The sequence below is a fragment of the Hemicordylus capensis genome, chromosome 11 (assembly GCF_027244095.1).
Source record: "Hemicordylus capensis ecotype Gifberg chromosome 11, rHemCap1.1.pri, whole genome shotgun sequence".
NCBI classification, from domain to species: Eukaryota; Metazoa; Chordata; class Lepidosauria; order Squamata; family Cordylidae; genus Hemicordylus; species Hemicordylus capensis.
The window spans coordinates 23,104,566-23,130,893 of NC_069667.1; the positions used below are offsets into that span (position 1 = coordinate 23,104,566).

General features: G+C 46.0%; 1 protein-coding gene across 4 annotated transcripts in view; it reads right to left on the reverse strand.

The window, feature by feature from the left end:
• Positions 1-26,328, reverse strand: part of NRK (Nik related kinase) — a 95,343-nt gene that overhangs the window by 39,648 nt on the left and 29,367 nt on the right. For 3 of the 4 annotated variants that reach the window (XM_053273781.1, XM_053273780.1, XM_053273778.1), the window contains exons 5-15: positions 24,731-24,841; positions 23,778-23,868; positions 21,468-21,598; positions 17,203-17,257; positions 16,372-16,450; positions 15,270-15,445; positions 13,753-13,825; positions 10,266-10,473; positions 8,658-8,813; positions 6,935-7,078; positions 3,861-4,013 (exon numbers count right to left, since the gene is read on the reverse strand). In XM_053273781.1, coding sequence (XP_053129756.1) covers positions 3,861-4,013; positions 6,935-7,078; positions 8,658-8,813; positions 10,266-10,473; positions 13,753-13,825; positions 15,270-15,445; positions 16,372-16,450; positions 17,203-17,257; positions 21,468-21,598; positions 23,778-23,868; positions 24,731-24,841 — 1,377 coding nt within the window. The remainder of the gene's footprint in view (positions 1-3,860; positions 4,014-6,934; positions 7,079-8,657; positions 8,814-10,265; positions 10,474-13,752; positions 13,826-15,269; positions 15,446-16,371; positions 16,451-17,202; positions 17,258-21,467; positions 21,599-23,777; positions 23,869-24,730; positions 24,842-26,328) is intronic. The other variant, XM_053273782.1, reaches the window with a different exon arrangement.

Here is a 26,328-nt window from a genome sequence, read left to right on the forward strand (position 1 = left end):
AGTGGCACACCAGTCTAGGCCCCAGTCTCAGATGCCGAGGCTTCTGGTTCAAGCCCCAGAGTCCCTGACAGAGACAGCTGTGCTCATACAGAGGAACCGGGCAGGGGTGATCCAAGAGGGAAAAGAGGAAGAGGACCGCCTGGCCTCCCGTATCCTGCCCCAAAGCCTGAGACGCAAAAGATGGGGCTTGATGTGGTCGTCAGGCAGGGACTGGGGATGTCACTGGGGTGCTGGCCACTGGGAGTAAACAATCAGATCCTCGCCCAGCCTCTCAATGGCTGCTGCCAGCTTCCAAAGTCGCACTTCTCCAAGCCCCACAGGTTTCTCTGTCCCATCTTAGCAACCGCACACTGGCATACTGAGAAAAAGCCATCACAGGTCAGTTGGAACAGCTGCTGGCTGTGAGATCAAGTTTGCCGCCCCGAGGCATTGAGAACAAGTCCTAAAACAGCCGTCTTCGGTCCAGAGCCTGAGTTCTGACAGGTCCCCTTGCATTAAGACTGAATCTTCCACTGTCTCTTTCCTGCTGATCCAGTTCTTTCTTGGCCTTCGATACCGCCTTCTCGTTCCTTTGCTGCTCGCCACTGATGGACATGAACCCAATTCATCCAGTTTACACAGAAACTATGTCCTGATGTGTCAGAAACACGAGAGGAATGCCTGCAGCTATACCATCTTGTTCTGCTATTCTGTCAGATCTCACACGCCAAGAAGGAATGGAGTGCTCAAAAGGAGTATTCTTTATTCATTAGCAGACATTTCTCTCCTCTGAGTCAGAACTGATTTAGGGCCGCAACTTCCTGATAACTGCTGCACTTCCAGCTCTCGCTTTCAAAAACACATGAAAGAAAAATACCCTTTATGCCTTGTTGCTCTTAAGGACACCCTGGCAAATCTCCGAAGAATAAAAGGTTTTAAATGCACAACGTCACTTCAAAAAAGACACCCTCAGATCCTTACTGTTTGAGTAATTCTGCACAGGCTGAGGCCCTAACTATATTTCTGGTCCTGTCCCCACCACCTTACATGACCACCTCTCCACTCCCAGATCACCTTGCAAGGAATGCCCCCTACCTTAACACGGGAGCTGTGTGCATGCCTGTTTGCTGGTCACGTGTCAGTTAAAAACCAGGTTGTAGGTGGAGAGCTTGATTGTGAGCTAAGCCCCAGCTGGGTAGGATGATTCTTCTTCCTGCCTCGTTCCAAACTTGGGAACGGAATCTATGTAGGGCGTGCACATCCTACCCAGCTGGGGCTTCGCTCACAATCAAGCTCCCTACCTCTGACCTTGCTTTTATCTAACACACTATCTTAAAACGGGAGTGCACGGGGCTCCCAGGTTAGGGTAGAAGGCTTCCCCCTACTCTAATGTCGATCATGTGAGCTGCCCTATAGACTACAACAATATCCACTTGCACTCCCCACTTCCTGGTTACTGATAAATCACAGTCCTTATTATAAAATAATTCCCGTTTTTGCCCTTTAGAGTTGCCTAATTAAATTTGTTGTTAAGTGTGAATTGCTAGTGCACCCTTCTTCAGAGTTCAGCCCTTGCCCCAGCCTAAGGGGACCCTCAGGAATATATTTTGGGGAGGCACAGAGGATTTGCAGAAGAAGGGAAAATGGGCAACAATTGTCCCTCCTTCACACACGACCCCTCACCCCCTTATTTGGTGTGGGGGGCGTGTATGAGGGAGAGGCAAGAATTTTCTATTATTTGTCCAGCGCCTTGTATTTTTTAGCTGCTTAAATATATTATAAAGCTACTCAGCAGTAAATCCCACTGTATTCAGTGGGCTTAATGTGCTTAGAAATGCAGCCTTAGTTAATTAATCTCCCGATTAAAAGTACGCAATCCTCAGTCTCACATTTGAAGGCTCTATAAGCACATAGTTGTATTCATGGGAAAGTTGGATCCTTGAAGATGCTCTTTAACCACTGCTGAGAGCAACGATACTGAGGGATAATGTGACCCCTTGATCTCTCCCCGCACCCACTGCACTTCCTGCAATGCGAAGGGGATAAATCCATTCCTGTAAATATTTGCTCTTGCTGTTTTGTTTTGTTTTTAAATCCTGCAAGGTGCTTCCCTGATTTATCTCAGTTTTTGGAAAATATTTTAGCTCTTTCAGGAAACAGCTTTTTCAGCAGGTAGAGCTTCTAATCATACAGCAGTTAAGTCTGTTTTCTTCTTTTTGCCAATATGATTGCCGCTAATCATAGTATTTAGTTAACCAGACTGGTTTGTAGTGTCAAGCTGTTCTCGGAAGCAGCTAACCCTGGTATGAGAGGAGAGGCTCGCTCAAGCCTGTTATCAAGGGGCCTCTCTGCCCATCACTTCCCCAGAGCCCGAGTCAGCAAAAAATACTTAAACATGTTCTGAATCTTCGGCCATTCCAGCGGAATGCCGGAAGATCAGCAGCTTGCTAAAAACCAACAACAAGCCCTTCTGTGCTTGAAAGTTGGCACTGCCTGCAACCTGCTTGCTATCCTGAATAGACAGGTCAAACTTGATCTGAGTTCCACAAACGGAACTTTCCCCACGGTTTTCTCTATCGCAAAAAGCAGTCGTGGCGGGGGATTTGGATTGGGGCCACAGCGCAGGGAGAGGGAAGGTCGTCTGGCCCTTTGCCCTCATATTGATGCTCCAACCCAACTTAAATCAGCTCCCTATTAGCCACAGAGAGGGAAAGTTACAGGCGTTAAGAAAGCAGCCTTAAAAGCAGTATAACAATGCCAAGGATTGTTATTGCAGGAGGTCCTCGATATCCACGGATTAGGTATCTGCAGATTCACATATCCGCGGTGGGGGTAAAAGACACCTGACCTCAGCATACACAAAAAGGGGGTGGGGAGAGAAAACACATTGACCTTGGATATCAGTGGGTCAGGGGTGGCCAGAAATGACCACGGAGGTCATTTCCAGCCGCCATTTTGTGTTTCAATATGCCCTCATATTGATTCTCCAACACAAAGGCAATTTTCAGCTGATTTGTGGGAATTCCAGGGCACAAGACTCAGGGGGAGCAGCAAAACATGGTAAGGAGCTTTCCCGAAAAAAAACATTTGGCCGATTTTTGGCAATATTTGACAATTCCCCCCAAATAGGAGCCCTACCCCTGTGATCTCATAGCGCCCAAAGCCTCCATATTCACGGTTTCTGTATCTGCAGCCAGGAATGGAACCCCCAAGAATATCGAGGTCCTCCTGTATTATTATTAGGTTCAGTCCCCAGCATCTCTCGTCAAAGGATCTCAAAGCAGCAAATTCTATCCATCCATCCATCCTTCTCCACTGCTGCTAGACAGACCAAGGTCCGACTTGATGTAATGTCTTATCTTAAGAGATAAGAACTGAATCACAGAATGTCAAGAGTGCGAAGGGACCCTGGAGATCTTCTACTCCAACCCCTGCCAGTGCTGGGGGCAAAAATCTGCTATAGCATCTCTGACAGATGGGCACCCAGCCTGTTTGAGTGTCTACATGGACAGGGAAATGATAACCGACAGGCATAAAGCAAAAAGTGGAGGCCGGCCGAATGCGCTAGAAACTCCATGAGCTGGAGGGAGCCACTCTCCCAAGCACTGGGAAACCTTGTGGGTGTTTTACGAGAGAGATTATTCAGGAGTGACCCACCCTGTCTCTGCCAGAGATGGGATGGTTTATATTATGGCGCCAGAATTACCGGGGGTGGGTGGGGGGCAGTGGAGACTGCAGCTGCCACAGACATTAAGGCAATTGTACCTCCAGATAGAGCAGTGCTCCATTTGGGCTGGATTGTGTCAACTTAAAAAAAACCCCAAACATACACGAGGCTGCATTGGCTTTCCTGTGCAAAAGGGACAATGAGTATGTCCTACCTGAGCTAACACGGCTCTTTGCAAAGCAGGGGTGCAGGGGCTGGAGTTACTGCCGGATCCCAGCCTGCCATGAGAGGCAGAGTCGCGCCCGAGAAGGGCTGCCCAGTTGAGATCGGTCTGGATGCTGTCGCTCTTCTTCCGCGGGCTCTCCGCCTGGAACCGAACCGACAGAGACAGACGCCCAGTGAAAACCGACGTCAACACTGTAGGAGAAGACTGACCCTATGATTTGTTGAGTTGCTCCGTTTGCAACATGGGGTGGTCTGAGCTACACGCCCATCCGAGGGAGGAGGGAGGTCCTGAGGGGGTAGGAAAGGCTGGACCACTTCAGACTGCAGAGGTGTCATTACACCTGTGGGAACACCCCTACTCAAGAAAACGCCCCGCAGGTCAAACGCGACCACAATAGGGAGCACGCTGGACTACCACCCATCACCCTGATATGCTAATTTTTAAAAAAAATGCAAGTAGCAGTTGTATGGCAAAGCATTCAAATGCAGTATTCCTCCACCTAAAGTGGCGTAGACCACTTTCCCACCTCGGGATTATACAGCTTCATTCTGCTGCGTGTAGACTCAGATAGCCAACACAGTTTGTTGCCGTCTCTGCTTTTTTATGGTCAAGTCAACAAGAAAACTGAATTTCTATTAGCCGATAGCAACAGACAGAGATAATAGGAAAAGGTGGCTTTTATATGTTTTCACAGAGCACAGCAAAGTTGTTTCCCTGTTCATGTGATGGGAGTGTGTTAATGATCAATGGCTGTATAGAGCTTGACATCTTGTATATCAAATTATGGTTTTTGTCATGACCTAGGATCCAAACAAATTTGTGCACGATATGCCTATGCAAGTATTGTTGTTTCTAGATTTTAGTTTTGATAGTTTAGCATTGTTGTTATGGTTTACAGCCAAATAATGTTACTTACTACTCATTTGATCTTATTTTATTTATTTTTTTAAATCAAATTTGTACACCGCCCCAAACTTTTGTGTCTCGGCGATTAACAGTAAACAGTCTTGCAGTCTGCCAGGTAACTTCAGCACCATATTGTCTTCAGCAAGATTTTAAACCCTCCTTTTGCACTAGGTGCCTTAATATTAATAATAATAATTTTTTTAAAGTGTTGAAATTCCTGTCTTCCATGAATTTATCTAACTCCTTCTTGAAACCATCCAGGCTGTTGGCAGTTGCTGCCTCTTGTGGCAGAGAATTCCATAGGTTAATTATGCATTGTGTGAAAAAGTACTTTTCTCACCAAAGTAATCATTTTGCCAAAATATATGTCAATGAGATTGGTTCTGGCAAATCAAATAAATGGTGGGCTGTCACTTGTTTAAAAAAAAATTACTGCAAAGTACAAATTGGCTAGTCTCCTCCCCATGAATCTGGGAAGAGTTGAAGAAGTGGCAAAGTTTCTGTGTACATCTATAGAGTATAAGAGAAGTCCAAACATTCCGTCACACTCTGGCATGACCAACAGATCAGTTGCCATAGCTTGAGGCTATGGAAACTGAAAGGGTGTGACCATGCAGATAAGAGCTCTCTATGGTTGGCAGCTGGGTTTAGGTCCAGATTTGGTGTTACTCCCAGAGTTCTGGATGCATAAAAATGATCACTCTCTCCAAAACATCACTCCCCCCACCCCGGCCACCCACTAATGTGAGCTACCACACTGTCCTCCAAGCAGACGGCAACAGACTCCTTGTTAATATAACACCAGGAGAGCAAGCTAAATGAAAACGGCCTCAGCAAGAACTAATTATTATTTCACTGGGGGGAATGACTCGATGCTCTGGTCTCTGCAAATCCTGAACAAACAAGAAAGAAAGAAAAAGTGGACAGGATGCCAATGGGATTAAAGAAACAGGGCAGCCGAACCCTGGAACCAGAGTAGTGACGGTATGGTGTAAACGCGCAGGACACAATCCGTGCTTGCAAAAGAGACTGCAGATCCATGCCAGCTCCAATTTGCTTTCTGTTTCATGCTGCCTGTTTCTCTACCGAGACTCTCTGCCTACAACTGCTAATGTCAGGAATCCACAACAGTACATTTAGATTAAATTTTAACAGTAATGGCATAGACTAAATTCTACAATACATTTTATTCTAGTACAAAGAGGTCTTTTATGGAATACATGTCAGAGATACAGATGAATATCAGAGCTGACATTTTGCTTTTGCCCCCTCAGGCACCAGAATTTTTTTTTTAAAAAGCAAAAGAGAGAAACTTGAAGTGATGAAACCGAGTTGCGCTTCCCTAAAGCCCAGTAGCGGTACAATTTATACATTTATATGGACTCTTCCAGTACGTTTCTGCAGAGACAGCAATCTAAGACTGCTGGGGTGGGTGGCGGGTGTGTGTGTGTGTCCCAGGGCTGGGGACGAGCAGTGGGCCCCATTAACCAGGGAGGGGTTAAATTGCATAGACCTTTACAACAGAAGTCTCATAGCCCCTGCTAGTTGGGGAGAGGCAGAGGCACCTTTTAAAGTGGTGGCTCTCACATTGAGGAGGAAGAAGACAACGGCTGTTCATGTTTAGAACAACTGTTGCCTCTCTTGAGTCTCTTTGGGACAGAGAAATCCTCTCCCCACAACCCCCTTATAAATTGCAAGAGAAAATGGTAATTGTGCACAGAGGTGCACTTGTGTAATTTTGGAGCCTGGACCTAGAGGCCTTTGGAGGCCTCTCTCCGCCAGCTGCAAGTTAAGCATCATCCCTGCTACACACATACAAAGCGTGACACACGCAGAATTGTGTCCTTGAGGGCACAGCCACTGAACTCACAAGAATGTAAAAATATAGGTCTATTTGTGGCAATATGCATGAGCAGAAACATTTCAACACACAACTATATATTTGGGATTTTGATTTTTTTTTTAGGATCCGGGAGCCCCCAGGGGGTGTGGAGGCCCTGGACTTCGGCCCGGGATTCCAGAGGTAAGAGCAGCTCTGTTTGTACCAGGGAGGACAACCATCTGACGTTGGCCTGTGACCCAGAACTGGGTTCCAATCCATGTGCGGAAGACTAAGAATCTAGACCCTGGTTCATTTTCAGTGAAGTGCCCCATACCTCCTTGGCTGCGGGAGGGTTCAGGATCTTGGGAGGATCTTTACTCTTCTGCTTGTGGTCGTGCTGGAGAGACAGCAGCTGCGTTTGATCTTTGGGAAGAGTCCGGTGAAGCTTCTTTCCATGATGTGCTTCTTCAACCTTTTTCTAGAATGGAAATGGAACAGGGATCTTAGAGTGAGGGAAGAAGAGCCAAGAGTACAGGAGCCTGAGGGGCTTCGTATTAACCAGTTGCCGCCAGCTCGGCTGGTGGCCACATGGGCACGGGCCTTCTCGGCTGCTGCCCCGAGATTGTGGAATGTGCTCTCTACTGAGATACGATCCTCCCCATCCCGGCAACTTCCCAGCAACTGGTATTAAGAGGTATACTGCCTCTGAACCCAGAGGCTCCATTCAGCCATCGTGTTCAATGAATTTATTTAATCCCTGATTTAAAACCACCTAGGCTTGTGGCTGTCACCATCCCTTGTGACAAGGAATCCCATACGTGGCCTCATTAAGGACAAGGCAGTTTCATATGCAGATCTCTGACCTCCCCTGTGTCTAGTCACTCTTGACTCTTTGTGTCTTAAGAAAACGTTTGCATACCATGTTTCTATTTTAAAATATCAACACTGTTTGCAGTATAATTCCATCATAAAAGCAACAAGAAGAGCACGTAGAAAACTTGCAGATGGCCAAAAGTGGTCACCAAACTGCAGTTTGTGTGTGCTTGTGTTTCATTTCCTTGTTTCAAAGCTTCTGTTAATGACGTTCTACCCAGCACAGAATTACACATGCTTAAACCTTCCTGGGTTGTGGCCACTCGCTATGCAGGGTTTTAAAGCTTGAGTTCCCAGAGGAGAGCTGGTCTGGTGGTAGCCAGCATGACTTGTCCCCTTAGCTAAGCAGGGTCTGCCCTGGTTGCATATGAATGGGAGACTTGATGTGTGAGCACTGGAAGATCTTCCCCTCAGGGGATGGAGCCTCTCAGGGAAGAGCAGAAGGTTCCAAGTTCCCTCCCTGGCAGCATCTCCAAGAGAGGGCTGAGAGAGATTCCTGCCTGCAACCTTGGAGAAGCCGCTGCCAGTCTGTGTAGACAGTACTGAGCTAGACCAAGCGTCTGACTCAGTAGAAGGCAGCTTCCTCTCTCTGCACACCTGCTGGTTCTCTTTTAGAAAACCTGTGGGAGACGCTGGCCCTGTCCATACACAGAGTGGGCCGACTGGTGAAGAAGCAGGCGCCAGTCCCCCTCCGTCCCTAACACGTACAACATATTTTCCAGGCGGGGGCCACTTTGGCAATAAATCTTCAAGGTGAGAGCCGTTTCCCACTGTGCTGAGCTTCGCACAGGACTGCACTTTTCTCGGTGCTCGGAGGGCCCTTAAAGAGAGACGGAGCCCAGGCAGGGAGCCACACTCAGGGTTGATGAGGCTACCACTGACTCCCCCCACCCCCACCCCCGGCCTCACAATGAGGAACATGGTATTAAGCGGATGCTCTGCACAAGGCCTGATTGGACCAAAGTCGAGCGCCCACCATATTTCTCCTCTATTTGCAGGCAAACAATCACATTAGGGTGTAAACACCCACCACAGGCTTCTTCATGGAGCTCCTGCCTCACTGCACACCATGTTCGAGGGAGGGAATTTGCGCCGGTTTCTCCACTGGCTTGATATGTTTACAAAGTGGGCCTTTGAACACGGAAACCCAGGGAGGTACCTCCTTCACAAAATGACGTTCGCACCTGCTGATTCTCCGATTTCCTCATTCCATCCACTTTGCATTGCTCCTCCTCAGTATTTCTCCTGCTGTCTTTATCAGCTTTGCTTTGAGCTGCCGTGATCTCTGGACCTCTCTTTTCAAGATCCTGGTGCTTCCGGAGCTCCTCTCTCTTCTGATGCTAAGGATATGCCGGGAAATAATATATTGCTTTTATTTCGTCTCACAGGGCTGTGTACAAAAGAATTGCTGTAATGTCAGGTGGTGACTGCTCCTATCTGGAATTCTGCGCCAACCTGCTTTTGAAAGCAAAACCAGAGGGTTTTCTGCTCTAAAGCACCCAATAATCTAACCACTAATCTAGGGAAGGCCCTTCAGTATTTATTAATACTTCAGTTGGGCCACATTAACTAGTAAGTGGTATGAGATAAAATGCCATGAACCAGCCCCAAGAGAGGACAAGAGGCAGTTTGTATAACTTCCTTGACTTCACTTTTTCAGAAGAACATGTGAGCACTAGTGATCACAGTTAAAAAGACAGGAGTTCGATCCCAGATGGCAGGGTTTGTTCAGGACTGGGGCGCCCCAGATGTTGCTGGACTGCTACTCCCAACATCCCCAGCCTTTGGCCACTGTGGCTGGGAATGACGGGAGTTGTAGTCCAACAACTTCTGGGGACCCAGCTTTGAGAACCCCTGAATGTGGCGACCTCCCTCACAAGATTAATGTAAAGAAAAGAGGCCCCTGCCACGCGGTGGCCTGCCTCACAAAGTTGCCGTAAAGAGAGGCACAACAGCAACTGCGAGCTTCTGAAGCAGTTTGCATGTTGAGAGTGCTACAGGGGGGTCTTTGCTCCTTCACCGTTCCTGCCCTTAAGCTCCCCGAAGTTTCCTGCTTCCTTATATGGCCCTGTTCTCCCTTGCTGCCCCCAAGCCTGGAACACCCTCCTAGGATACAGACGAGAAGCCATCTCTCTCTCTCTCTCCTCAAAACTCACTCCTTTTGCGAAAGCTTGAATCCCTTCATCCTCCCGCCAGAGGAGAACAGTCCGCTGTTGATGGGACCATCAGGGCTGTTGTGCAACTTCAAAGGGAGCCCAGACGACTGAGTACAGGCAGGGCTGCTGAGGAATGCCTGAAAACCACTTCCGGGCAGCAGCCCCAGACTTCTTCCACGGCTGCTGCCCAGAAGCGCAATTTGAGGCACTCTGCAGCAGCCCCATCTTTGAATCTGCACAGCAGCCCTTGAGGGTCACTTCTGTCCACAGGGGGCTGTGCATCATTCGTTTCCCCCAATACGCTCACTTGCATTTGTGCAAAACAACCCTGTATTATCCGTGTCTTTCCTCCGCCCTTTCCATCTCCTCCATTATTTCGATTTAGATCTATGCTCCGTTCAGGCACGGATCTGTTTTTTGTTGCTTATGTCACTCTGCATAGTTCCATGTCCGCTAACGACACACGGTCAACAACAACAGATTCGTCACTGGGCAAATTAGATGCCAGCTTCTGCCATAGTCAAAGCTTGCAAATACACTTTGTGCTCAGGTCTCCAAACCTGGCTTCCCTTCCCTATCCAGTACTGGGGGCGGGGGGCGGGTTGTGCTACCGAAACATAGTCAAACGAGTCCTACATCCTCCAGCTTTTTCCTCTGCAGCTTTTGCTCCACAATTCGTTTCTGCCTCTCTTCCGAGAGCTGCTTTTTGTACTTTTCCTGGTCTTTCAGCTGCTGCTGCTGGATCTGTTGCTGGCGCTGAGGATCTGAACGACTTTTGTTTTCCTGCTGAAGCCTCAGGAATTCGCGGCGGAGGGTGGATTCGCCAGGGAGATTAACTATGGAGCTTAAAGGAAAAGGAAAATATCTGTTTGACTAACCACAGTATTAAGACTACACAGCAAACACAGACAGTCGCTGGGGACGGGCTTGCTGTCCTAGGTGATAACATTAGAATGTTCCAGAAAATCTCCGCAGAATCTCCCCCCCACCACCACCCGCACTCCATATTTACGATGCTTCTGTTTTAACAACACTTCAGAATGCAGGCTAAAGCTGATTATCTGCTTGTTCACTGGAGGCTTTGCTTCTCTGTTGCCTTCCCCAAACAAATTTTAGCATCTGTTCACACTTTATATTCAACAGCAAACAGTGAATGGAAACAAAAGAGGATCCAGATATATTTTTGAGTTTGTAAGGAAGCCCATCTGGTTGAGGGGGGCAGGGCAGAAGGGGGGCAGCCCTAGGAAAAAGCTTGAAAGTTTAGCAGAGTTTGCCTCAAAAGTTAGTGGACACACCAAATAAGATGTGTCCCCTCCCTCCCCTCAGCTTGATGCAGCTTAAACGTTATTACTTCTCATCTCAGGCAGCATCTACCTCTATCGTTTAATTAATTAATTAAAAATAGTTCTGTCCTGCCCCTCCTGCACACCGCTGCTCAGGACGGCTTAACATAAAAACCCATAATAAATAATAACCCAATGTACAAAACAGCAGGATGAAATAACAGCCTGAATTAAAACTGGAAACCCAATTAAGTTAAAGCATTGCTTTAAAAAAGAAGGGCTTTCAGATCCTTTTTAAAGCTACCTGAGGAGGGGCCCCGGGGGGCGATGATGAAGCACCTCTGGGAGTGCATTCCAAAAATAGGGGGCCACCACCGAGAAGGCCCAATCTTATCCAGTCCTTTCTCCTTCTTTGAAAGTTTAAGTATTTATAGTCCACCTTTCCATGTAAAATGCACAAGTGTACACATGTGCAAGTGTACAAATGTCTCTTTTAAAAAAATCCAATATCATAAGAACAATTTACATCCATACATCATAAGAGAAGCAGTAGTACAAATGACAGAATCAAGAATCCTGGGAGCAAAAGGAAGGAAACCATCACAGCATGTTGAAAGCTTTTTTTACTATTCCCCTGCTGCACAGTAAGGTCAACAAGGAGGGAGAGGACCACACTTCCTTGGGCAAAGTGTTCCAAGTCTGGACAAGTCCCCTGTTAGGGTACCAGCTAGCTAAATCTCGGAAATCAGCAAGAGACTAGGAGGGCCTTCCCTGAAGTTATGAAAAGGCGGGCATGGTCGTATAGGAAGAGGAGGAGGTCCTTTAGAGGTATCCTGGTCCTCGGAGCGGGCCTCAGAGTTTTGCATAATAGGACAGCTGCCAAGAGGAGGACCCGTCACCAAGGTCTGTGCCCCCAGCCTTCAGTTGGTGGTGGGAGGAGAAGCACCTTAGCCAAAAGAGTTTGCCTGGTTGCCACCTGCTCTCTCCTGCCTCATCCACCCCAAGCCAAGCCCCAGGGGGCCCATGGAGAGCAGCGTGTCGAGGGCCTCCTGAAACTGGGAACCAATGCTGTCAGTTCAGTGCTCCTAACCAGCTTATTTCCTCCACTGCATCTGGCCTGGGCAGAGCTTGGAAAGACAGTGCTTTGCAGCTGCTCCAGAAGTTCAGCTGCGATTAAAAATGGCCTCAAACAGTAATTGTTGGAGAGGCAATAACCCTCACGCCAACTTGACGCATATGTTCTGGGACTGTCCCATCGTGCAAGGATTCTGGAGGGAGATTATTACACGTATTAATTTAGTGATGGATTCAGCCCTTGCACAGGAGGATCTGGACGCAGGACTGGGGTGTATCCCAATCGAGTCGGGGACTAAAATCAGGTCCTAAAAAATGGCCATGGAGAAGCTTACTGGTAGCCCAGAGATTAATATTGAGGCAATGGAAATCTCCCACTCCTCCTAGGAGTGAGGAATGGGTGCATGATCTGCTCGAGTTAGTGGCACATGAAAAATGGGCCCTCAAAGAAGTTAATAAACTGGATAAACGGTCAGAAATCTGGCATAACATTCTTGAACTGTTCTTAGAGTAAAAAACAAAAAGAAAACCCCTTTCTGATTTACCGACATCTATTGGTGTGTGTGTTTCCTTCTCTTCTTCCCTCCCTTCTTCTCCCCCTCTCCCTCTATCTCTCTTCCTCCCCCCAACCAGTGTAGCCAAAGGCTGGCTAGGGGAGGGAAGGGGGAGAAATGGGGAAGATGTATGTAAAAAAGAAGAAGAAGAAGAAGAAGAAGGGGGGGAAGTAGTAGTAGTAGTGGTGGTTTAGTTGCTGCCCCAAAGAGTCAGGTTTTCAAGAGGCCCACAAGCAGCTTTCATGCCTGCCCAGACAAGAATGCCTTTGGAGACGTTGCTCCCCTGCCATTCGTATTGAGAGGCATCGTGCCTCTGAGGCAGGCCACCTCCAGCCTCAGAGGCACGATGCCTCTCAATAGCAGTTGCAGGGGAGCAACAGCAGGAGAGAGGGCCTGCCCTCACCTCTTGCCTGTGGGCTTCTCAGAGGCATCTGGTGGGCCACTGTGGGAAACAGGATGCTGGGCTAGATAGGCCTCCTTGGGCCTGATCTAGCAGGCCTGTTCTTCTATTCTAAGAAGAAAACTGGCAAGGTGGGAGTGAAAAGGGGAAGGAATCAGCCAAAAGAGAGCAACACAGGAACATCTTCTAGACCTGTGGATTCCTTGTGGAATTTTGGAGGGGAGTGCAGTTTCTGATCTAAACACACAAGAAGGCTTATGACACAAAATTGTCCTATGGCTCTGACCCAACTCCAACATTAGCGGGACAATGTGAGAGCTGCTTTTGCATGGCCGGTCTCACACTGCTCCAATAACATTTGTAGGAATGATTCACAAGGGTCATGTCTCTCCTTCCTCCTCTAGCTCCATGCAATTGATATGCCATTCGTATAGGTTCAGTCTGCAGACATTAAGTCCCTGGTACAAGCATCTTCTCCTTGGGGATGAGGCTTTAGCTCAGCGATGAAACTAGTATTCTGCGCAAAGAAAATCCCAGGTTCAGTCCCTGGCATTTCCAGGTAGGAGTGGGAAAAGCACCTGGCTGGATCTTGGGAGAGGTGCTGCCGGTCAGTGTAGACAATACTCAGTTAGGCAGGCCAGTGGTCCGACTCTGTATAAGGCAGCTCCAGAGGTCCAAGTTTAAAAGACTCTGAAGGCAGCAAACTCTGAAGCTGCTCTGATCATGTGTAAATAGAGCTTTGGAGTCACCTCTCTCCCCAAGGTGAAGATCATTTGGCGACTTGGATTTTATCTACAGCTACAAAATATAACCTTGGTTCTCCTTCATCTTCGTTCAGCTCATCACCTTCTTCTTCACTCCCACTGTATTCATATTCTGTTTCATCTAAAGAGGGAGTGGGGAAAAAAAATCCAGCTAAAGATTTAACTACTACAGATGTTATATTCTATTTTTATACATGGGTATCTCTCTCCCCAATGCCACTTATACTCCCCCGCCTCCCTCTCTCTCTCTCTCTCTCACACACACACACACACACACACACACAATTTGTATTCCACTCAAAAAGCAGGATATACAACTCTACTAAAGCAAACAGCCATATCCACTTAGAATCTCAAATCAATTCCCAAAATGTGGTCAAAATTCAATTTTGATAATTCTAATTCAGGCCTTGACCAATTTTCGTTGGATCCAGGACATAGCCCAACAATTTGGGAGACAGACAACAGACACTTGAACAAACTGACTGGACTTAATGATGGACATTGCAAAGTGGTCAGGTAAATGGGCTTCTCTTTATCTCCTTTACAAATAATATCTTAGAAGATAAACAGGGCTGCCCGGAACAAATACAGTTTTAATTAAATAACACTGCCTCTGACTATCCTAGTCTATCCTGGTCTAGGTGCCCTGGTTAAATTTCTAGGCATGATGGCTCCCTGGCGCCTGGGATTTGCCAAGACCTAATTGTGCAATTTGTGTCTACATTTAAGAACATTCCAAATCCACTTATATCCCATCCTTCCTTTTGGAAACTCAGATAGACTTGCAGAGGAACTTTCAGTGGTCTGCCATCAAGAACACAAGCCCACGCCTGCTTAATAGCAAGAATGCGAAGGGTCTGCCATCTGAGAAAAAAACTGAACCAAACTCGGCAGGGGCAGGACCCTTGAAAGGGAGTCTGTTTGTGGATTGAAGGGGTCATGAACCACCACTGAAGAATGCACATTTTTAGTCTTTTGTTGGGTAGGACAGTGAGACCATGAGGCCTGGAATCCTTTGGACCGTTCTCACAGAGTGGCAACGGTGACCTGTAATGCCAGTGTGGTGTAGTGGTTAGAGTGCTGGACTAGGTCTGGGGAGATCCGAGTTCAGCCATGATACTTGCTGGGTGACTCTGGGCCAGTCACTTCTCTCTCCACCTAACCTACCTCACAGGGTTGTTGTGAGGAGAAACCTAAATATGTATGCACCACTGGGCTCCTTGGAGGAAGAGCAGGATATTGAAAAAATGTAAAATAAAATAAATAAAAATAATGCATGTGGCAAGATCCTGGATAACGCCAATGCAATCTGAAGGTAGGTATGCTTGAGCTGTGATGGAGTCAAAGAGGATACATACAAAGTGAATGGTCCTAGAAGGTGTCAAGTTCGCAAATACACATCTCATGTGAGTAACCTATCAGGGAGCCAAGTTTGCCTGTGGATAGCGGTTGAATGTACATTCAATTGTTGTTACCACAGATCAAGTGAAACAGTCTACTCTTCCATGAAAATTTTTGTTAAAATTTTGCAGTGACAAAGCTGGCAACCTTTTGGGCCTTACCTTTCTCTCCCCTTTTCTTCCTGGTCCTATCTAGGTGGTCTTTCAGCAAGATGCGCACTTGCCGTTCGTTCTGCATGTCTCTGATGAAAGAATGCTTGAGTAAGGTTTCCGTGGCTGGGCGGTGCATGTAATTCTTAACCAGGCAACTGTCAACAAAGCTAAGAAATTTTTTTGACCTGAAAGGAAAAGAAGAAAAATTTGAAAACAATCAATCAATCAGAACCTCTCTGTTCACTCAAAAAGCTTGGCAGACAGTCACAGCAAGCCTCTAGGCAGGGCAACCAATGGCTCGTAACTCAGGGATGGAGACAGGCCCATTCAAAAAAGGGAAGGGCTGGGTCTGGGAACAAACTGCTACTTGACCAGACAGGTTGTTGAGCTGGAAACCTGGAGAAACAGGAAAGTGGAGCCAGTCTAAGAGGCATTTCCATGTGTGCCGAGTGATGAGCGATTCAGAACTTCAGACTATGGGAGTCAGACGTTTTACAGGACCAAGAGGAAGCCTAGCGGCCCTCTGGGTTCAAGGGAGAAAGTTGGTCTTGTAATAGTAATTGCAAACGCGAACTCTTTGCTAAGCAAGGGCTGACTTGGTTTGCACTTGGATGGGTGACTATATGTAAGTGCTGGAAGATATTCCCCTTAGGGGATGGGGCTGTAGCTCAGCGGAAGAGCACCTTCATATCTGCATGCAGAAAGTCCCAGGTTCACTCCCTGGCATTTCCAAGTAGGGCTGGGAAAGACTCTTGAATGAATCCTTGGAGAGCCACTGACAGTCAGTGCAGACAAGATGTATCAAGTTAGATGTATCAAGCATCTGCCTCAGTATAAGGCAGCCTCCTATGTTCCTATGTTCCCTGATGAACTGGGAGCTGCAATACACTCTTTGGCCATCTGCAATGGTGGCGCTGTTACAAAGCAGAGAGCAGGCCTGTGGCTCCCTCATCTATAAGCAAGGTTGGTGGTGCAGAGAGTAGAGCGTTGGAGAACCCAGCTTGAGACCTCCAGCATTCTGCAACATGCCATGCCCTAGGAGTTGAAGCCTGTAGGGACTCAGCATTAGGCAGTTTCATTTGTTACAGTCTGTTTTTAAGAAGCTAATTACCATTTCCGGGACTTCAGTTTAGGGGGAGGATTCCGTGGAATGAGAAAGAGAGCCCTCATGGGATGCATGTCACACAAGGCTGCAAGGGAGAAAACACAAACACTCAGTTCACACATGCAAGTACTTCACACTTCTCTGCTCTCTGTTACTGCACGCTGGTGACTGGGAGCTAAATGAAGCTCCCCTGAAAAACATGGTTGCCTGCAGGAGTATGCAAGTCCTGTCAGTGGGCAGATGTCTAGGATGGTCCATTCACACACACAAGTCATCAAGGGATAAACTTGTGAATCAGCCCTATTGCTTGCAATGCATCTCTTCCACTTGGCTCCTTTAGAAAGCCAAATGCATTGCTAATTCTCATGTGGGTGCAATTTCCCCCTTATGAGTACCAGTTGCTGGAGCCGTTGTCATTTACTAAGATTCCTCTGTCTGTATCATTTGTCACAGAAAACCACAGTCCTCGCAGCTGCAGGGCAAGGGGAGCTGGGGATATGTGGGGGGTGGGGGAGAGCAGAAGAAACAGCCCTCAAGTTCTCCTGGTTTTCCACCACACAATGACTTCAAAAGGGTGTGGGTACTGGTGGCATTAATGCACGCTGAATAGCAAAAAATTCTTTGCTTCAAACAGTGTGGCCAGGATTTTTATTTTTTATTAAAAAAAACAAAAAACCCTTAGCTACAAATAAAACAGAGCTATTATTTCATTGTGGGCATTCAACTGGAGGCCCTGAATATTTCAAAGTATCCATCTTCAGCCAACATCTGAAGTTGAACAAGGACACCAGCATTAAGCCAGAACACATAACAAACAGCTAGACATAACTAACTTACGGGGAGCTCCTTCCGCCATCTCTATAGCAGTGATTCCCAGGGACCACAGGTCGCTCTAGAGGGAAAGAGACAGTGAACATGTGGAAAGCAATGGTGAAATGCAGGTCTCTCACACGTACACACACACACACACACACACACACACACACACACACACACACATCCTAAAGCATTTGGAGTTACATGTAGGTTTCTTTTGTTGGGTTAAATGTATCTATTCTCTCCTTTCCAGCCTGAATCATCTTCCAAGGTTGTTTACAGTGTGTCTGTAAACAAGAGGTACAATCTATATATATACGTCTCTAAGGTGTACCCGTGGCTAATCCCATGTGTGGCAGCTCTCGCGAGAGTTCATGAGCAGAAGCACCTCACTGGGCAGTGGGGATTCCATATGCAGATAAGGGGGAGGAGCCTGTGATGGTTAAGGACAGTAGGAATGCAACTTACTGGTTGGAATATGTTCTCCCTTCCCCCCACCCCACACAGCCTGTGTGTTGGAATCTCTGTTTCAAAAGGTGGGTGTTTTTTTCGTGTTTTTTGTTTGTTTGTTTTTAAGGAAAACTGGTAACATTTAACTGAAAACATTTAACATCAATCTCAGATGCTGACATTGGGGAAGCAAATGCACATATAGTCAAACCAACACACTGCATCCCCCAAACTGTATAACATTTACTGTAATCCCTGAAAGGAGACCACGGATGTCTCCTGTAAGTTTTTCCACACATGGAAGTTTGTATCTCCTCCAGAATGGAAGGTGTGTGTTCACATATCAGCCAAATTTACCCCAAAGTCCCTGTGAGCTATTGGGGAGCACTTCACACACAATTTGGGTTTTTCATTGCACTTTAAAGTGTAGCCCGATTTATATCCGGGGTTAAAAAAAATCAACTTTTCCTGTCTTCTTTTTTTTTGGTGGGGGACAACTTTGAACTCTCAGTAAACCCACAGTAAAGCCTGCTTCTGGGCAAGCCCTTGGTCCCAAAAGGAGACCACTACCTCCTTCCAAGATATTTTGCTGATTTTCATTTAAACTCTCTTGGCTGCATTCAAATGTTTGAAATTTGAGGAAATTCCAGTGACTCCCTAGAGAGCCTCTCACTCCACCCTGCCCAAAGATACATTGGTTTAGAAACTGTTTTCAGGGCAGGTTCCAGGTTTAGAGGGTCCTCCACAAACTGCCTTCCTTGGGCCTCCTTCAACCTGGATGGGCCTCAACAGAGCTCTGCCACCACTGCATTGAAGCTACAGGCTCAGGGCTCAGCAATGCAGCCTTCAGAATGCCAATGCTGGTCCCATGACCAATGGTGCTGGTCCCAACGCTGGGTCCCTCAGAATCCCTCAGGCGCTACACCTAAGGGGAACGTAGGAAGCTGCCATATACTGAGTCAGACCATTGGTCTATCTAGCTCAGTATCTAATCCATATCTGCATATGGATTAGCCACCCAGGCTTTTAATTAATATTGTTTTAATGCTGTTTTAAAATTTTCTTTTAAAAATGTTTAATTGTTATAATGTTTTAAACTTTTTGTTTTTGTTTTAACTGGCCCTATCCACCCCAGGACAGTACCTCCAGTGACTGTTGCTAGTGTCTATCTTATGTTTCTTTTAGACGGTGAGCCCTTTGGGGACAGGGATCCATCTTATTTATTTATTATTTATCTGTGTAAACCGCCCTGAGCCATTTTTGGAAGAGCAGTATAGAAATCAAATAAATAACAACAACAACAACTAATGTTTTAGTTTCTGTTTTTATCTTGTTGTAAACCACCCAGATATGTAAGTTGTGGGAGGAATAAAAATATGTTAAATAAATAAAATAAAATAAATATTATCTAAACAGACTGGCAGGAGCTTCTCCAAGGCTGCAGGGAGGAATCTCTCACAGCCTTATCTTGGAAAAGCCAGGGAGGGAACTTGGAACCTAGATGCTCTTCCCAGAGCAGCTCCATCCCCTGTGGAGGATATCTTACAATGCTCACACATCAAGTCTCCCATTCATATGCAACCAGGGTGGACCCTGCTTAGCTAAGGGGACAAGCCATGCTTGCTGCCACCAGACCAGCTCTCCTCTTGGGGACCCCCAGTTTTGCTCTAAATTCCCTTGAGTTTCTTTGACCACTCATCTTCTTTCAGATGATTCCCTCATTTCCATGCCAGGGGGAGAAAAGGGCTAGTTATATATTGTGTAGAGAGCGTACACAATCAGTATACATGCGGTCAAAGAGCAAGCCGTGCTGCTGGGTACAAGACAACACCAGCCCACTTTTCAGTCGCCACATCAACCGTGTGTAAAAATATTCCAGTAAAAGGCCTGAATCAGCGCTTGGGAAACTCCCTGAGAATCGAGCTCTTTTTTTGGGCTACAGTCTGCTCAAATCCTCTTTGGAGGCCTGCATAAGGAGGGCTTGCAGTTAAGCAGAGGAACTGAGCTGACATCAGCTCAGCTCAGAAGAGCTGTCCTGAACTAATCAATTCAGACAAAGCAAACAAGGCGGTTGTGCCCATTTTTTAAAGTTCTAGAAAGAAAACAGGACTGGGGCTGGGGGAGGAAAGTTTGACTACAGCAAAACTTGTTTTAATTTAGAATCTCCTAACCCACCTTATGCCCCAAGAGGTTTTTACAATACAAATAAATTAACAACCCATACAATATAACTTCAGTAAAGACAATCATCTGTCAGCCAGCTCTGTTGCTAAGTCTTTAACAACAGCTTGCTCTGTAGAGACCTTAGCATGTGATAAAGCTGATCTCCATGCTGTGAAGAGCTTCACTGGTTGAGTTTCTAATGGCAGAAAAGCAGGTCAGGCTATTATTTTCTGTAGAGTTGCCAACATTCATCCTTCCAGCCAATAAAGCCACAGATGAACTAAAACCAACCCATCAAAGCATCCTGGCAGCCCATCTCAACTACTATCTTCATCAGCCTTTTAAAACTCTGCATAGAGGGTGAGAATGGCAGAGCTCTTAAGGGAGCAAATTCCATTGTAAAGGGGCAACCACCAAGAGGGCCCTGTTTGAGATCCCCTGCATTTCCTATAGCAAATGTTACCAGTGTTTGTCTCCATAAGGACTTGGCCACAATAAGCATGACCTGAGTGAGGGGTACAGGGGTAGGGACCACAGTTCAGTGTAAAGCACATGGTTTGCATACAGAAGATCCCAAATTCATTTGCTGGCCATTTCCAGTTTAAAGGATCTCAAGCAGCTGGAAAGGCTGCCGACCTGGCTGGATCAACAGTCCAACTCAGCATAAGATACCATCACATGCTCATGTGTTATAATCAATCAATCTCTTACACTCTACTCTCATGCTCTCGGTTGTCTTTGCTGCAACAAACAGAACTAACCCTCTGGAATATGCTAACAACACTTCCCTTTTTCGTTTCAGAGGTTAACTTCACAGAGAAGTTAGAGAGGGAGTTAACTTCACATCCCCCCACCGCACCCTTTCCCCCCAAACTGTGTATTAATTACACATTGGTTCATTCCGCTAATTGGCCATGAATTTAAGGGAGAGCAAAAGGTTCGAAGGCAGTTAGAAGGGACAGAAGAGGTCCATCCTAGGCTGAGAAAGTAAAGAGAGGGGGGATGGGAGAGAGTGAGAGGGCAGCAGGACAAAAGGAGAGATGCAGCATTAGATAAAGGAGGAATACATTTATTATTTAAAATATTTATATTCCACCCACCAACAACAACAACTTTCAGAACACTGAGGGCTGAGGTGGCTTGCAATAAACCATAAAACAATATTTATAGTAAAACACATTAACACCACAATACAACAACAAAACACAATAAGACACACTAAAACGCTGCAAGATAAAAGAGTAAATAGAGAGGAGAGAAGGGAAGGGGGGGAGGATAGACTAAAACCGACTAAAACCAGATACAGTCAGTTTTTAAAAACTTCTCGAAAAAGGGAAGGCTTTTAATTCCCCTTTAATCCAAGAGGGAGAGAGATGAAGCCCCTCTGGGAGGGCACCGAAGAGGCAGGGGCCACTACTGAAAAAGCCCTCCTGAGAATGAGGAGGAAAGAGCAGAGACCTGAACTGGGAAGTGGATGAAGGAATGGGAGGCAAAGTTTACTAGATGTAGTAGACGTTGTTGTGCTGAGCACGACAGTGGATTTTGAGAACAAACATATCAGTTTCAATTGGCAAAGGAAAAAAACCCCACGAACAAAGCGTGTTTTCTGTTCTTTTGGCCAAACGCTTAGAGAGGAAATTGAGAAGAGGTTAGCCAGTCTGAGCAAGACTTACTCTGTAATCATATGTTGATTCTGGGTTTTCATCACAAGCGATGACCTCGGGTGCCATCCAGTAAGGAGTCCCGATGAATGTGTTTCTCCTGCCAATTGTTCTGTCCAGTTGAGCACTCACTCCAAAATCCACTGCAAAAGCCAAGCAAGCATAAAAGCAATGAATCAAGCGAGGAACGTGTATGCCACACAATAGGCAGCCGAAAAGGAGACCAGGTCACAGGACTAGGGGCTGATTCAAACATGCTGGTGTGTCATGCCATTTCTCATCACAGGTGTACTCGACACTTCAAGGCATGCAGCTGAATGTGTGGACCATCTCCACAGAAAGCATTGGCTGGGTTCAGGCAGAATGCATAACCACGGCTTGTGCTAACCATGGTCAAGGACTCCAACCGTAGTTTGCGCTTCATAAGCAAACTATGATTTAGAACTGCCTGTTGACTTATGCTTTAACCATCTGTTCAGAACTCAGCTTCACAAGTTCACTCCTGTTTCCATGTTGCAGCAGCCTCTTGAAACACAGCAATGGCTTTATCAATGGTTTGTGAAATTCAGAGATAAAGTAAGATCATAATTAGCACTAACTGTGGTTTGCAAACCAGCTTCAGTTCAGGTCCTGGTTTACTGGCTCCAAATAAACCATGGGTTATGGGGCAGGCTCAGGTTCAGACATAATGCTAAACTATGGTTGAGCTAAACCGACCATGGTCTCGATTTATGTCAGAACTCAGTTATTGGCCGACATACAGGATAACCACAGTTACAGCTGGCTGAGGTTGTAACTGCAGTGCGCCCGAACGCACAAAACTATGGTTATGGGCCAAAAACTAACTCTGGTTTGCCTCACCAAACTAATTGAACCTTTGGTTATCTCCAAGTTTCGCTGACAACAACTGAGGCTTTGCCGCCAAAGCATTATGCCCAAATGCTGACTCAGCTATAACCGCAGTTTCGTGCCTGTTCCAAACTCCAATCATAGAGAGGTGGTGGGGATATGCCTCAGTGGCCAGGCAACAGGGAGGGGCTCCCCTCTCCTTCAACTAGAGTTTGGCTGGCCACGGTTTGGTGAACGTCTGCGGTGCGATTTGGAGTTAAAACTCGAAGCCTCGGCCATGCTTAACTCCAGTTAACTGGTACATCTGAACTGGGCCAAAGTGTTTGAGGTGGTGGTGATGATGACGACGACGACGACGGAGATTGCAATGTTTAGCTGATAACAGCAGTTGAAAGGTGGAATAAAAAGGCTCCACCCATCACTGAAACTGGGATTAACTGCCATTGTGGCTCCTCTTCTCCAAGAATTGGCCATTATTTTAACGGGAAAGTTTTGGTACCTATATTTGCTTTCCCCTGCCCCACACTTTCCTCCCCATCCCTTTCCCCCTTTTGTTCCCTGTCCATCAGATTGTAAGCCTGTGGGCAGGGTCTGTTTCTTAATCTACTTACAGTGCCTTAGGTGCTCGACCTTTTGCACCAACTATCTGAATGACCACCAGGGCCACTGAGAGTAAAGACAGTGAGTAAGGGTCTCCCTAGCTGTTCTACCTGTCTCTACTCTATGACCCCTGATATGACTTTTCAGGTATTTCCTGTTGAGAGTCAGAATCCCTTCCTTTCATCTTAGAGAGCAGATGGAAACCCACCCCCCACCCCCACCTATTCATTATGTAGTTCTTTAGATTAGGTCTTTCCTATCCAAAGGTGTACTTCACCAATAAATCTACTTACTATCTTATTCTACAAGAATTGCCATGTGTCTTCTCTAAACTTTGCATTCTGCTCTGTAACTGGAGTGGGTAACTTCTTTAGTGCTCTGCTAATTAACTAGGGGATAAAAATCACTACCTACCAACAATAATTACATGTGCTTAGGCTCCACTTGGCTTGGAAGTGAGATCTAAGAGATGGAAGTTTTACCTGTGGTGGCTCATCCACTCATGCAGGTTAACACTGGATGCTACAGCCGTCAAACGATAAAGGCGCATGTGGTAACCAGCCCAACGACTGGATCGGACGTAGTAATGTCATAAAGGTTTAACAGATTTCTAAAGCACTCTTCAGTTTCTTCTTCACTATTATCATATATGCAAGACCAAAAGATAGGTGTTCCCAACCTTGAGTCCCCAGATGTCGTCGGATTACATGTTCTATCATCCCCAACCACAATGGCCTTTGTCAACACAGTCGGTTCACAATGCTATCATTACATTTAAAGCATCTCTATCATGGGCTGTACATCATGCTTTATAGTAAAAGAGATAACCAGTAATGCATCATTGTCTTCATCAAAGCTACAAAGATAACCTACCGAGTTTTACTTCAGCATTTTCTGTTAAGAGAACATTCTGCCCTTTGATATCCCGGTGGATAACGTGATGACTGTGTAAGTGTCCTAATCCCTAGAAGAAAAGAAACCACACAGCTTTCACCTTCTCGCCCTTTTCTGCTTCTCTTCAGACTAAAAAGGACTTGTATCTTGGGTGATGAAACGATGGCAGATTCCCACCAAATGCCTCCCAAAGAGGTAATGCTAGTGGGAGATTCAATAACTAGTAAACTAATTTGCTTCTGTTGACCACATGGTGACCTATTTGCCTTGTACAAAGTTTGTGGACATGGTGTGCTATCTACAGGGCTTTTTCAGTGGTGGCCCCTAGGCTGGAGAACTCCCTTCCCTCAGACGGCCAGCAGGATCCCTCATCATCCCTCTTCCATCGGTGTGAAATACAATCTCTTTTAGACAGGCTTTTAGTGGGCAATTGACCCACATGAACCGTTGCTGTATGCTCTTCTGTGCCTGATCTGCACTGGATTGTGTGTTTTATTTATTCCAAACTGCTGGTTGTCTTTATTGTTTTGTATTTCAACACTGATGATTGCCCCTTGAGCACAATTTGTCAAAATGCCGTATATAAGTTGAATAAATAAACCTAGGTAGGTGAATAGGAAGCCTAGGGAAGGAATCAGGGGAAGGCTGGCACCCAAAATAGTGGGAAATACAGGCACGAGGTTCTGGAAGCCTCGTTTACGTTTCTTTGAGGCAAAGCTGACAACCATTACATCCCAAGGCAGCATTTTCAGAAATTCTATCTGTTCCACACACGGTCAGCTGCCCTGAAGTCAGGGCGTTTGCAAATAAATGGACAAGAGGGGGAAACGAATGTGTCATTTAAAAAGTTATGATGCTGCATGTGTGCTAAGTCAGATTTGATACGAAAGCAATATCAACCCATGCTCTGAAGCTTCACTGAGCTGACTCACTCGGAGAACTTCTCTGCATATATATGCAATCCAGTCTTCCTTGAAACAGTTTCCTTTTGTCTTCTTCACCAGATCAGTTACAGAACCAGCTCCACAATACTCCATCACCAGCTGTGGAGAAACCAAAGCATAGTTATTTACTGTGAAATGCAAGGATTTGAGGAATCTGCTAGATCACTGTAGTTAGGTAGAACTTTAAAACCTCTTTTTAAAGTTCTCAAAGCAGTTGACACAGGAAAAATAATTAAATATTAAATAAGATGGTCCCCTGTCCCCAAAGGGCTCACAATGTAAAAAAAGAAACATAGGATAGGTAACAGCAGCAGTCACTGGAGGGATGCTATGCTGGGGATGGAGAGGGCCAGTTACTCTCCCCCTGCTAAATGAAGAAAATCACCACATTAAAAAGGTGCCTCTTTGCCCAGTTAGCAGGGGTTAATACATAACGGCTGCACTATCCGAAGCAACACAAAACATCACACTATGGCCCAGTTGCGACACCACAGCAAAACCACGGCCTGGATGTCAGGACTGCTCTTTGGGTTACCACACTCCCTTCCCCTTTTCCTCCTCCTCACCTCACAAGCCCTGATTTCCTTCCTTGCTTTCCAGTTCACCATAGCCATAGTGTATTTGGGTCTGGTTCAGAATCCACACTCCTGGTCCCTCAGGAACTTATTTATGTGCTCCCTCCCCATGCACATCCAACTTTCACATAACACATCCTGGTTTGCCAAGCCACAGTTTGCAGCGGGAACACTGTGGTTTGAGCGTGTTCCCTACAACCCAAGATTGAAAATCAGGACCAAACTGCAGTCTGATAAACTGGTTTGCAGGCAGTGCTCAAACTAGCGTTTCCCCATCCCGACGTCACAGGAAACTATGGTTTAATAAACCAGAAATGTTTTTCATTCATCCAGGTGGGTGAAGCGAGGAGGAGAGAAAAAGGAATGCTTGAGCTTGTCACTTAACACAAATTATGGCTTGTTGGATTGTCTGAACTAGGCCAACAAATAAAATGCAGATATCTACCATAATCTGACCAGGTCTTGTGGATTTAAGGCATCACACCCGTGGCCTTGGGAATTATCCTCAATTCCAAATGGCAAGGATAATTCAAGAATTATCAGTTCAGCAATTGGTTTTGTTTAGAGAAAACAAATAAGGTTACTAAAGCAAATTGAGAATAAATTCCAGTGAATTTGGCAGTCATGTCTTTACTGCTAGCATTAAATGCCCCCCACCACACACACACTATTTGTGAATGCTCCCTCCTTTTTTTGATGTTTTGCCCATAACAACCTTTTTAATAACCAAAGCACCTTCTATCATTGCAGACAACATTTTATCCTATTAGATTTTTTGTTGTTGCTTCAATCACAATGGCTAATTTCACGGATAACTGTGCAAAATGACAATTATAGCGGCTATCAGTCACCTTCCAGATGGTCAATAGCCATGGCTGATCTCCGAGTATCAGCACAAAATTATAGGTGTGGTGAAAACCTGAAAGTCCTTTTTGGTTTTTTTTTGTTGCATTTAGGCATGATCCTCCACACCTAACATTACACTATATCTTCCAGATATTAGGTGACAGT